Source organism: Copadichromis virginalis, linkage group LG7 (genome assembly GCF_057382275.1).
Source record: "Copadichromis virginalis isolate Kocher_CV1m ecotype Utaka linkage group LG7, C_Virginalis_male_GT1.1, whole genome shotgun sequence".
Taxonomy (NCBI): Eukaryota; Metazoa; Chordata; class Actinopteri; order Cichliformes; family Cichlidae; genus Copadichromis; species Copadichromis virginalis.
The window spans coordinates 17707930-17721786 of NC_140624.1; the positions used below are offsets into that span (position 1 = coordinate 17707930).

Sequence of the window (13857 nt, forward strand, 5' to 3'; positions counted from 1 at the left end):
TGAACACGCCACTTTAGAAAAATATCAAAATAGAAACAATCCCCGCCACCGAGAAATCTTCCAACATCCCCTCGAGTAAATGCATCCTTGCTTGTTACTCCAAGCGGATAAACGACCCCATTCGGAGAAACCTGGAGCGTCTTTACAATTTTGCCCAGGCGGAACTTGTGACAAAAATAAAATGAGGCTAACTGTTTGGAGAAAAAAAAAAAAAAGAGGAGAGGAAAAATTAAAAATAAAAAAATAAAAGGATTTACTTTCCTCCTCTTGGAAACACCTGCAGCCTGTGAGGTGGGCTATGTGGGTGCACGCTAAACAGCCAGCCCTGCATAAAGGACCGAAGGATCAGAAATCTTATAAAAACAGGACAAAAGAAAAAGCACAACAGAGCACTACAACTCAACGCGTAGAAACTCACATGAACTGGACTGGCAGGGATGGACGAAACCAGTAACCTGTGATCGCTGAATTCTTTATTTTCCTTATAATTTTCTGTTTGCAAGTCTTAAACGAAAATGTCGATGCAAGAGGCAGAAAGCAGAGTAAACTTTATAACCTCAACCTGCCAAGTGTAAAAATCGCTACAATACACAAAGCTGAGAATTAAAATTTAAGCCATGATCACAAATCCCGTTATGAGAGATCTTAGCAGTGATCAGCTATTTAAAAAAAGATTTAAAAAAAAAAAAAAAAAAAAAAAAAAGAGCTTCTAATTCATGCTTGAACGTGGGCCGATTTTCCTCATGCAGTGATGTGACCTGATTACACCACGCCTCCTCCCAACACAGACCACATGAAAAACGTTTGAGCTGAATCAACCTGAGCACCATAGAAATAAATCAAATATTCTACTTAACACTATAGCTGGAGAGAAAATGTTGAAATTGATACCAATGACGCACTGATTGTGAAAATTTGGCCTGACAGCGATGCTTACAGTGACAGTACGGCCTAAAGCTAATGCTGGCTTTTATTTATCTTGTTTTTATATTCCTCTTTTGTGGCAGGGAAACACATAAATCATCATCATATTAACTAAATATCATTTTATCAAACCATCTGTGAACATTTAGCACAAAACAGATGACACACAACAAATAACCCCCTCCCCCAATGCCAATGAAATGTCATCATATTTGCCAATAAGCTGATCAGTTAACAAGGCCAGTAACAACCAACACCATTCGATACATGAGTGCGTCCCTATTTGATAAAGAAACACGGGTGTAGACATTCTGGTGTTAGTATAAGCGCTGCTCTGTGCTTGGGGATAAAAAGAAAAAAGAAAATTATATATATGTAGATGTACGGGAGGGCACTAAGTGCTAATAGTGTCCAGGCACTTCACCGTCAGAAAACACCTGGCACACGGCGTCGGAAAAAAAAAAAAACTACAGTATGACCTTTAAAAACTACAACCATGCACGGATAAAAATGACCTCTCCGTTCTGCACTCATTTCTACATATGAGGGTTATAATACACACAAAGACACAAACAATTCACAGATTAAAATCAACATTAAAATTAGTCTCTTCTGACTGCCACAAACAGTGTTATCCAGAAGCTACTGTTTGAATATACCTCCCTCTTGTGGCAGGAGGAAAGTCAGAGTCCAGAGAGGACAATTTTTAATCGTTCCAATTAAATCTGTCCACACATGGAGGAAAAGAGGTGAGCAAGGTTTACTGCTTGAGTTGTGGTGTGCTGTGGTGGGCGGCAGGGAGGTGCTGTGGATATGGCGAGGGGCTGCTGATGGTCTTTACTTGGGGATGCCCTCTGTGACACCGCTGCCGCTGATGCCCAGGTAGGTGGCGACTTTGTCCACGGCGCTTTGGACCGGGACGACGACGCTGTCAGAGAGGCCTTTGAGGGTATTGATCTGATCGGCGTCCAGGTTCTGGTAGACAAAGAACAGAGAAGCGCACACCACCACAAGGAGCAGGAGCTTGAGCAGCAGGGGCAGGAAGCTTCGTCGAACCGGTGCTGCGTTTGGGGAGACCGTGAAGCTCGGCCGGGACAGAGACTCAGAATACAAGTTGTATTCGGTGTGGACATCGGTCTTCACGCGGGACTCATCCAGCCAGTACTCACTTGGTTTTAAAGGCCGACCAGCTGCCCCTCTGATTGGACGCCTGCAGGTCGCACTGATAAAAAAAAAAAAAAACCCCAAAAAACCCAAAACAAAAGCAGGAAAAATTTGATTAGACTGAAATTAAATAAATACATCTGTGCACTCAGTTTTCCCCACAGCTCGCGCTCACATATTACGATCTTTTCTGAGCAGATCAAAAGGATCTAGACCCAAATTTAAAGATTTTAAATATTTAACCTTGCCATTTAAAGAACTTCTTTTCTTTGCACAAAATAAAGCAACATTATCTTTTTGTGCTGTAATGTGAATTAATCTAGTTCCAAAAAAACAAAAAAAACCCCCAAAAACTCTAGAGCAGGGGCATCTCAAACTCGCGGCCCACGTCACCCCTACTTGCATAATGCAGTTTGGCCCTTGAAGTTATTTTTTGTTAGGGAGGATTTGTTTTTTTTTATTGAGTGCAATGTTAAAATAAGTTCTTTAAAAAGCAAAAAACAAATATTCAATATGAAGGCCATATGAGCAGAGAGTACAAACATGTTGAGGGATTGGCTGTGTTAGTTCAGTGAGAGAGTATTTGTAAAGAAAACATTTTTTCACTAGCAATCAAAAACTAATGTGTACAGTTATGTCTGCATTTTACTTTTGCTAAATACGAACAAAACTGTAGCTGAAGCGCTGCCACGTATCTGGCCAGAAGGAGAATACCAATTTGTTTATTTAGTAGTTCAATAAAAGGCTGCTCTAGAGCATGAGGTGAATACTTCAAGTGTGAGCTGGGTTTTGAGAGGAACTGATTGAAGTTTTCTTCAATGGGAATTTTTATGAGTCTTTGTGACCAATATTGTCAGCACACAAAACAAAAATTCAGTATTTTCTTCAGTTGATTTTTTGTGTGTTCAGAAAAAAAACTTGTATAAGTTTTGGTATTTTATTAAAAGTGCTCCAAGTAGATGGAAAGAACTGCAAGTGATTTACAGCATTTCCCAGCCATTTTTAATGTCTTTGTTAGAGATGGACCGATCCGATATTACGTATCGGTCCGATACTGACCTAAATTACTGGATCGATATCGGAGAGAAATATCAGTAAATATCAAAAAGCACTTGCAACATGGCATAACTCGGCTCATAACCGTAGCACGTCGGAGCAGTATGCGTCACGTGATAGAGCGGCTGTGGGTGCGGGACCTGTCTGCGGTCAGGCTGAGCATTTGGAGCCTCGCTACCAAACCGGCATTTCATCTCTGAGAAAGTGATCCCAGAGAGAAGTAAAGCAAGTGTGTAAGTTCATCTCTGAATGTTTGTAAAGCATTCCAGCGTTAAGCTTAACAACAGATATATGGAGCGACTGCCTCTCTCCCTCCCTCTCCTGCTGCTACTTCAATCATGAAACTGATTAATGATCAGCTGATCGGCTTTTCTGTCGCGACTGTCTCTCTTGTTTGTTTATCACCCACTTCGCGCCAGAAAGAGGAAACCAGCGGCTGAACAACAGCAGCACGTTTACGCTTGATAAGCTGTTAGAATTTATTTAATATTACTTTCTACACCAGGATCCATTTCTGCGCAGCTAACGGCTGGTAACTGTGCAGGGGCGGATCTAGCAAAGTTTAGCCAGGGGGGCCGATAGGGCATTAACAGGGAAAAGGGTGCACAAAGACATACTTTTCTTTCTTATTCTCATTTAAAATGTCTAGCTGTTACGATCCAATGTTGTCAGTGTTTTGTGTTGGGCGTGACTGTTATGTGTTTCCTGTTTTACTTTGAAGGTCTGTCTTATCTCAGTGTGTTCAGTTTACGCTTCCTTGTCTCGTCAGTTCTGATTTGCCCCAGCTGTGTTTCCCTCCTGTTGTTCATTCCCTGATTGCTCCCTCTATGTATTTAAGCCCTGTGTTTCAGTTTGTCATGGGTCGTGATCATTGTGATGTTGGTATTGTAGTTTTGTAAATAGCTGTAAATAGATTTGTAAAGTAGCAATTGAGTATTTTTTCCACCTTGTATATATTGTTCACTGTAGCAGCCTAGTAGGCGTGAGAAGCCATTTTTGTTGATTAAGTTTTCTCCTGTTTTTCATGTAGCGAGTTAGGTAAGGGAATTGTCTTTTGTTTGGTTTTCAGTTTGGGTAAGAAAGCATAGGGACCATTAGGGAGTTTTGTTTGTTATTTTTGGCACTGCTCACTGCTGAAGCAAATAAATGGCTGCTTAGCATTTTAAAAGAGATTGTTGTTTGTGTTCTTGCTTGGGTGGAGTGTGAGTGGGCCAATGTTTTGTTGCGTTCAAGACAGGCCTAGACCTAGAACGTAACATAAAGAACACGCCAGCGAAGACAGACGAAGGCTGAAGCGGTCATTCTTGTTTGGGTGGTGTGTGAGTGGGCCAACTTCTTGTTGCGTTCAATACTTGCCTAGACTAAGAACGTAACACTTTTAATAAATAATTATCTGAATCTTACACCCAAAGGTTTAATCTGATGTAAAATGTATAGAAGTCCATTACTGTATATAGTACCTATTAAGTCTAATATACCCTAGTAAGCTATAGTACTTTTTCCCTTTGGGAAGGTACCAGCTGTGCAGTCTGCAGTTCTGTTGAAGAAAGATGTTGAATCTATTTAAATATTGTAGAAAAATAATTGATTTCTGTGGATTTTTTTTTTTTTTTTTCCCCTCCACACTGCATCAAATTAAAGTTGATTATGTCGATTAAGCATCATGAGGTGGAGGGTGGGGGGGGTTCCCTATTTTTTATTTTTTTTTGCTGGGAGTTTACAACCCTATTAGTTAAGTAGGTAAGTACTCCTTAAAATACCAGAATAGGAAAGATGGAGTAGGTTTAAGTTTATTAGATTGATCATTATTGCTGAACTATGAAATATTTTGGGTGCAGTGTATTTCTTGCATACAGGTATAACAATAGCTTTAGTGGGTTTTTAAAACTTGAGTTTGAACTTATACAAAATGCAGCAAGATATTAAAAAAAAAACAGTTTTATTGATTAAAAACACACTATATCGGATTCATATCGGTATCGGCCGATATCCAAATTTATGATATCGGTATTGGACATAAAAAAGTGGTATCGTGCCATCTCTAGTCTTTGTATGCTATGTTTAGCTTTTTTATGTAGTTTGGGTAAAGTGTCAAAGCCAAGCAGATTTTTAGTTTGAGCTAACAAATGTTGATCAGTTTTACTTACACACCTTGCAGATTACTGGCTTTGTGTTAGCATTACGTAGTAAACAGTAGGGCTGCTCGATTATGGCAAAAATGATAATCACGATTATTTTCACCGAAATTGAGATCACGATTATTTGACGATATTTATTTAACCCTTTAAGACCTACCATAGAACCAAGTCCGCCAGAGCTTATATAATTTTTTTTGTACATGCTGTAGTGCCATTTGTGGGAGCATTTCAAGTTGCTATACATCAATACAACTGTTATAGCCCATATTTTAATAATATGTATGCATTAAGTCCATAGTAACTACATTAATTGCAAACAAGCGCAATAAACTACAAAAAAAATTGAAAATCGTTTTTGTTTTGTTTACATATATTTCTACTTGGAGAAATTTAAGAGGTTTATCCCTCAAAACTTTAAATACAAAAAAGTTGCAAAAAATAGTTTACAACAACAGGAAATTTATTTTGAGTGTCTTCATAGTTTTATTTTGGAGATACAGCAATTTTTATATACTGCAGGAAAAACAAAAAAAACAATCCTATGATGCAAATTTGCAAAGAAAACAGCACGTGCATCAAAATAAACTATTTCCAGCTGTGCAATTCGAGTTCTAAGCATCCCAGCAACTATTCAGAAAAGTATAGAGTCAAACATGACTTATAAAAACACTAGTATAAGTATAGTATAGTATAGTTTTTTACTTAAGGCCTCCAAGTAAAAAACTACATTTTCCGCAAAAATGACATCACTTCCGGTTTCGGGCAGGAAATGCGATAGTTCGAGTTGACGTCTTTTTCAAAGTGGGAAGTGTTAGGAACAGCTGATGGATCGGCAAAGCGTGTTTCTGGAATATTATGTTTTTGTTCCTGCAAGCGCTTTTTATGCAATTTTTGCAAAGCTTTATGTGGAAGGAAACCGTGACCGAGGACAAGCTGATGGCATAAGATGTAAGTACAACTCCTCCGGTTTCATATGCAAAACAAATTATTGCGCTAGCTTAGCGGTTCAGGTTCTACAGGGATTTAAAAATAGTTACGCAAAACGGAGTGTGCTGCTCTGACCGGCTTTAAAGGGTTAACAATAACAATGTATTGAATAATGACTTTAAAAAATTATATAAAATAGTGTGCAAATACTGATAACAGTGCAAATGTTTGCAATATAAGAAATAAATGAAAAATGTAAACATCTATGTTTAGTCAACTTTGCAGTGTTGCTCTGTGGTGCAGCTACTACATCGTAGCAAAGTTTACACACTGTCTACTTGATCCACGTCTAACTCCGCCAACCCATAATGTTTCCACACCACTGAAGTTTTTTTTTTTTAACCTCTTTTCAACCAACGGCAGTCACTCTCCTCTCCAAATAACTTCTGCTTAGCTTTCCGAGCTTCCCTCGGGTCCTCTTAATTGTTGTGACGCGTGTTCGAAATGGAGAGCGGTGCGCTTGACTTACCACACGGAGCAGCGCGAGAGTAAAGCATGAGGGAGGGTCTAATAATCGGCTCAGTCATTTTTAATGATCGTTGAAAGCCCAGATCGTAATCGTGATTAAAATTCGATTAATTGAGCAGCCCTAGTAAACAGACATAGTCACAGCCTTCTGTGTATTCCAAATTATAACAACTAGAGCTGGGCGATATGAGATTTTTTCATATCACGATATGTTTTTTTCATTTCAGGCGATAATGATATATATCACGATATAAGCCAAATAACTATATTTGTAAGATTTAAATGTGCCATTGCTCACAAGTAAAATGTGAAATAATCAGCAGCTTGTTTTTATTTAAATATTTATTTCCCATAATAAGTTCAACAGGGTAGATGTACTTAAGGAACATGAGACTTTTTCAGATAGATAAAGGCAAATATTGCAAACTACACAAAAGGCAGCCGCTAAAGCGTTTAAGTTTCAAAATAGAACAAACGAAACAGACTAAATTGTCAATTCCACTTAGAAACAAAATATTAATTCTAAAAATAAATCTTAGTTTGTTTTACAGAAGAACAGACAAAACTGACTAACTTTTGTCAATATCAAATAAACTGAGAACTAAAAGGAAATTCTCAATCTCTCCTTGTTGTATAGCTGAGCTTTTCAAACAGTTTTAACAGTTACTTTAGTCTGACAAAAGCCGAATGACGAATTAGCGCTTCCAGTCAGAGACTGAGGCTACGTCCACACGTACACGGGTATTTTTGAAAACGGAGATTTTCGGTTTTCGTTTTAAAAAATAATCCCGTCCACACGTAAAGGCAGAAATGAAGGAAAACGCTGCTATGATCATGCCAAAGCAGCAGGTGGCGCTAGATTCCTAACCGTGCAGAAATGTTGGCCAATCAGAAGTCTAGAAGCCTCGGTGGGAAAAAGTAAACAAAGCTGCGGCATAGAAGCAGAACCGAGTCGTATGTGTGGAGGGACAGTAACTGTGTGTATATGTAATCATTTAAACACTGCAGAGAGTAGAATTAACAGTAACAGTATTGTAGAAATTCATTTCACCGAAACAATAACGTGGCGCACAGTGTGACGCATGCACCAGTTTATTGTATTTCCAGACTTGCTTTCGGCACAATTTACAGTGCACGCTACTCTGTTTTTTGTCAGACTTGAAATAGCCGAAATACCTTCACACTACGGAACTTCTATGGCTCTTCCGTTTGACAATCTCTCCGGCGTTGGAACCATCATCTGTTTTCTCTTCGGTCACGCTCGGTTGATTTTTCTAGTCGGCACACTCATTTCCTCCATTACGCGCTGGCTCCATTACCCGCTGGCTGCTTCCCAAACAAACACACGTGCGGCTTGGCACTTGTGCTGTACGTAACAAGTCATGCGACGTGACGCTGCGGCTGTGATTGGTTCAGCTCTGCGCTACTGAATTTGGATCGGCTGACCTTTTTTTTTTTTTAAGAGGACAAGAGCGGCGAGGTCTATCGCGATAGCTTAATTTCTCTATCGAGTAAAAGTTATATCGCGATACATATCGTTATCGTTCTATTGCCCAGCTCTAATAACAACCCATGTTTAGTTTTTTTTTTGGCTACCAAGAACAATTACACTTGCTGGAGTCTGCACTGTAGCACTGTCAAAAGCCCTCCGACTCTCTAACACATCACAGTAGTCGTGTTCTTTAATATTTCCAAATATCCGGTTCGCATGTTCCATACAACTGTCTCAAAACAAATAAAGACAAATAACATAAAACATGATTATCAGGTGTTACCTGATGCCGGTTGGTGTGCTTATTTCATTGGCAAGGATATCTTCAACCACACTCTCAGTGGCCTTTTTAGGGGTCTCTTCAGGAATTTCCTCCACCACCTGTCAGTGTAACATAAAACATGTTCACGCAAACTGAAACTATGCTGTAATTATAGTGGGGAGCGATGAAGGGAGATGAGCAGGTTAGTGAGGTATGCAGAGCTTGAAGTCAACATCTTTAGTGTTATGATTTCAGTGTTATTCTAGTGGCACTCTTTTTACCTAACTAGATGCTGATACTAAATAAAACTAACCACAACTCCTGGCCTGAAGCTGGTGAAGTTTTAGTTTAAAATTGACTTTAACCTCCTAGGACCTGGTGTCCACATATGTGGACATCACATTTTGGATTATTTAGACCAAAATACTCAATTTTGCTCTACAAGGGCCTGATATCCACTTACGAGGACATTATACTGATACTGTTCTACTAAACAATTGAAACAAATATCCTCATGTGGCTCTTATTTTTCTTAAAAACAAAAATAAGGTTAAAAAAAAAATCTGGTAATTCTTTCTTTTTACATTTATCAGGCCCCAATATGCCCAAATATTTTATAGTGTCACATTTTTACTGAATATTTCCTTTTGCTGAGGAAATGTGTTACACATTCACCCTTTTGAGCTGAACATTGGGAATACCACCACATCGCACCCTGCAGTTAAACTGAAGCTGTGCAAACTCTGCGTGCTGCAGAGTGACGAGAACGTGCATGCATTCAGTTGGTGATGCAGAAAAACATCATCAACTGAATCCAGAGTGGGTCAAGTGACACATGAACTTATCTTTATGCTTGGTCTGTTTTACTCTGTGGGAATTGTTGTGAATAAGATGGGTTAGAAAAATATTAGTCTATTTGTTGGCTTTTTAGTAATCTATAATATTAAATAACTAAATCCACTTAAGACACTTTGCACTCTGAGACTGCCAATTATTATTACTGATGCAGAGCTGGTAGAGTGAGCCTCACCTTTGTCTGCCGTTTGCTGCTGGTTCTGACAGTGACAGGAGCTTTTCCTCTGCTCCTCACAGACTTCTCTACCACAGGAACTGGCTCTGGTTCAGGGGCAGGGACCTCCTCTGTGTGAAGATTGAAATGAGGGAACATCAATATCATGATGTGTAATACTCATGGGCCTATTGCAACCAATTTGAAAACTTTTTCCTCGATGAAACCCCCAACCAACCAACACCCCCCCAAGGGCTCACCGTCTTCTTTGTCGCTGTACTGGTCGGAGTTTGTGTTGCCGTTCTGATTACTGTCTGCCTTGGGGAGAGTTGTGACAGTAGGAGCTTCGGGTTCAGCTGGAGGCTGGTCCAAAAGCTTCTGCAGCCTCTTCTCATACACCTTACGGGTAGAGGCTGAAAGGACACAGAGGGATTAAAGGGGAAATAATTCATGCCTTTCATTAAACGTTTGCATAGTATTTGCCTTAGTTTTCTTTTCAGATTTACCGGTATCTTTGTATCATTTCATTTTCATTGTATGATTATGCAATGTTCTGCATAGTACAGATTTTTATAATTTTTTTGGACAATGGATTTGATTCTTATCATAAAACGTTTTGTGTTAGGTGTGCCTTGATGCATTGGTTAATCTGCCTGCATATTGTTTTTTTTCTATCATCTGGTTAAAATGCTCGCTGATTCACCATACTGACTGGCTGTGGAGGCTCATCTGCACGTCTCCCTCTCCTCAAGCTTTTTTTCCTCAGTTGCTTTTTGCATTTTTCTTATTTATTATAAGTGGAGTGGGAGTTACCAGCAGTAACTAACAGTAGAAACAAACTTACTAAAAATGACTGTTTTCAGTTTTAGATTTGTTTAGTTCACTAATTTAGCCCAACTCTAATCTGTTTCTTTTCCCTGACCTCTCATCACCTTTGTATTTAATCATTGCAAGTAATTATGTTCATCTCACATAACTAATATATTAGGCTCCTTGTAGTCGTGGATTTAGCAACAATCCACGGCACAGTGTAACAAATGCACTGCCATTTTTATTTTTATAACTGGAAAACCCTTGACTAACTGTTTTGCTGTTACAAAAAATGGGTTTAAAAATATAATTTACCTTTAAAACAAACATATTCTCTTATGACAGCATAGGTCTTGACATTTATTGTTGGACTAGACTTGTTTTGACTACGGTGTTGTACATTTGTATAGTCTTGGGTTGGGTTGGAATTAGATCAAATCTTACACTAAAAAAAAAAAAAAAAAAAAAGAAGCCAGATTTTCCTGTTTCGACTGTGATTAGTATAAAAATATCACGCTATTCGTATCATTGTTTGATTCAGTTTTTAAAGGATTTATTGCGATTGCTTTTTTTCTTTTTTAAAATTTTCCTTTTTAAAAATATTTTTAATTTTTCTGTTTGTATCTGTGCTCTTGCCATCTTGATAAATTACATTTGTTTTATTTTGCATGTGTAGGACATGAATGAATGAATCCAGGGAACTCACCAACAATGGGTCCTACGTCCACACCATGCTTTGCCAGCTGCTGTTTTAAGTCTTCATCAGTCAGATCTGTCACCTCCACTTCCTCCGCGCGAGGCTTGTCTGTCTTTCTGGTAGCTTTCTGTAAAAAAGGTGAAAAAAAAAAAAGAAGAAACATTAGTGTTGCAATTTTCGAAACATAAACCAGTCCAATCAGACGCGTGGAGACTACCATCAAACCACAGGTGGGAAAAAGTAAAAATAAAACCTAATTTTTAGCAATTAGAAACTTACCCTTCCGGAGCGACTTTTGTTTGACACCACCGGGGCAGGTAACTCTTCATCGCTGGAGAAGGTGTCTGCAGGTGGGGTCTTCTTGTTGTTCAGTACGGTCAGGTTCTTCAGATACAGCTGCACATACACTTCTTTTTTATGCTCTCCGCTCGGAAGGGGCACATTGTTTGCCGTAAGCTCGTTTTTCAGCTTGTCTTTCGTGAGAACTGACGGATCTTCGAGGAATTCTGCCATTCTAACTTTATTTTTATTGTTAAAAAATCTCTGAGCGATTTCCTTCGTGACTAACGGAAGCTAGTTCGCCGAGCCGCTACAAACAACACCGGGAACGTGACGGAATAGCGCTGTTGTCAAACAGAAGTGGCGCCTACCCGCTGCCAATTAAGCTAGCAGGACAGAAGCGGTTTATTAAGATAAACGCCCAATTCTTCTCGTTAGCCTATCGGTTCAACTATTTACAGATAGCTTTGATTTTTCGAAAACAGATAAGCGCGTTTGCTGTAAATGAAATCAGTGAAAAAAGCTAAATTAACTTAATGTAATTTGACTGAATTAGCTTAGCTTCAAACCGGTCCACTTGCTTCTGTCTGTCCGCGGTCGCAACAGGGCCAAACATCAAACAGCGCCGCTATTGGATGGAAGTCCTCAGTAAACTCTTCTCTGATTGGCTTGCTATGAATGGAACCTTGGCAGGCTGCCGCGACAAAGAAACCGAAGCTTTGTGGGTTTTGGAGAACAGCTTTACATTAAATCCCGTCGACGAAATTCGCATATTAGTTTCATTTTCAGGACTTTATTGATACTGGGATTTTATGAAGCGGCCAGATGCGAGTTTAAAACACTAATTTGATTCGCTGCAACAAGGAAAGAGATAACAATGTTACAATGGCAATAGCTGTTAAAAGCTTTCATACAGCTGCAGTTTCTATCCATCCCGTTTGCCACATGAATTTAGTCTAATCATTAGTAGTAAATAACTTGATTATCTGTAATAATATAGAGCCCCTACAGATTTTCATGCTACACATGGCAATGGGCGTATGTTCCACGATTTAGATGAAATCTGCCTCTGTAACAGAAGAGGGCAGCATAATGCCGCATAGTTTTTGAAAAGAAATCGGTTATCCAAGGCTTAATGCTGTTTATTATGAAGTCAGAAAGCAAGCAAACTTTATTAACGTTATAAATGCACAAATGCTGCTTTGCAGGGATAAGGCAAGCAGGTATAATTACTTGGCAACTTTCACAAGAATAATAAAAAAATATATTTAAAGAAAGAAAAAGAGCACTGAAAAAAAGCCAAGAATATGTTTTAAGACTTTTTTCCATGGATGTTTACCAAGGATCTGCATGATCATCAGATTTTAATCTATAAGCATGAATACTTTTGTAGACAGAAGGACAGCTTAAAAGATGAAAACATGCTTGCTATATTGCATTACAAGTTGCACATCTTTAGTTTTTTTTATAGAGTGCTGGACAAATGGGGTCATCTACTAATTGGAAGGTTGGTGGTTTGATACCTTGCTGCTCCTTTATGTATGCCAGAGTATCCTTCGGTAAGATACTAAATTTTAAGTTGCTCTCTGATGCATCCATCAAACGATGAATGTGTGTGAATGTTAGGTAGAAAAGACATATAAAAAGTGCTTTTATGAATGGGTGAATGAGGCATGTTGTATAAAGCACTGTGAGTGCTCAAGTAAAGTAGAAAAGCATTTACCACTTGCAGAAATGAGACACCGGAAGTTGGGATGGATGTTTATTCGGTGGGATGGTAATTGTGCTAAAGTGACATTTCATTTCGCTGCACTGAATTGCTGAACAAACACGTGATGTTGGTGGTAATTCAAGAGTCTGGGAGAAGACAAATGTTGCCCAAACAATCTGTCAATTATTTTTAATGACCCCTTAACAGAAAATCACTAGGTGCGGATCTACGCACTCCCTCACAGACACGGCAGTGTTCGACTGCCTCCTCTTTGTCTTGGTCTCTGAACACTCTCCTCCTCCTCCTCCCCTCAGTGTGGGGACAGTGGTTTGAGGTGGCACTGTGTGGCTCCCCACCTGTCCTTCAGACCTGCCCCTCTGGGGCTTTTCTGGGATGCTGCTGCAGAAACCAAGCAATTGATCCCCACCTCAGCTCCAAACCACACTAAAATACAGCACTTGAAGTATAGTTCAGCTTTTCCATAGCGGATTTGCCAAAGGAGTGTAAGCGTAAAAAATGTTGAGCCCTTGAGAAACACCTCTTAAGCTTTCTTTGTATGTAATTTATACAGAAAATAAGACTTGGGCCAAGAATCACAGAGAGTGCCTCTTTAAGCATAACAGTCATGGCCTCTGAAAAATGATCAAAGACTACTCTTTAATCGTCAACGTTCACATTTTCAGAATGAATTCATTTGAAATGGCCCTGCTCCACCTAATGTCGAGCAGTCAGTTTATTTGATGGCATTTCTTGACAGATGATTGTTAAATAAACTGACAGAACAAATGTAACAACTGGCTGAAGGAAGACAAAAAAACAATTTAGGTGAAAGCAAGAGCCAGCGGGCGGCTACCCCGAGA

At 39.2% G+C, this 13857-nt stretch overlaps 1 protein-coding gene across 1 annotated transcript; it reads right to left on the reverse strand.

Annotated features, from left to right (window-relative positions):
- Window positions 1–1660: 1660 nt before the first annotated feature.
- tmpob (thymopoietin b) lies at window positions 1661–11906 on the reverse strand. Its single transcript, XM_085462271.1, has 6 exons — window positions 11287–11906; window positions 11017–11134; window positions 9761–9913; window positions 9522–9631; window positions 8513–8610; window positions 1661–2146 (listed from the first exon to the last, which is right to left on the reverse strand). The coding sequence occupies exons 1-6, from the start codon at window positions 11518–11520 to the stop codon at window positions 1762–1764; spliced, it is 1098 nt and encodes a 365-aa protein (XP_085318397.1). The 5' UTR covers window positions 11521–11906; the 3' UTR covers window positions 1661–1761.
- Window positions 11907–13857: the final 1951 nt, after the last annotated feature.

What these genes read in the sequence shown, in the direction of transcription:
- tmpob (XM_085462271.1), bottom strand. Translation starts at nt 11,520, where the DNA reads ATGGCAGAATTCCTCGAAGATCCGTCAGTTCTCACGAAAGACAAGCTG. An exon ending in GGACGTAGGACCCATTGTTG is followed by an intron (nt 9,914 to 11,016) that starts GTGAGTTCCCTG and finishes GTGTCCTTTCAG; the next exon opens with CCTCTACCCGTAAGGTGTAT. An exon ending in GTACAGCGACAAAGAAGACG is followed by an intron (nt 9,632 to 9,760) that starts GTGAGCCCTTGG and finishes ATCTTCACACAG; the next exon opens with AGGAGGTCCCTGCCCCTGAA.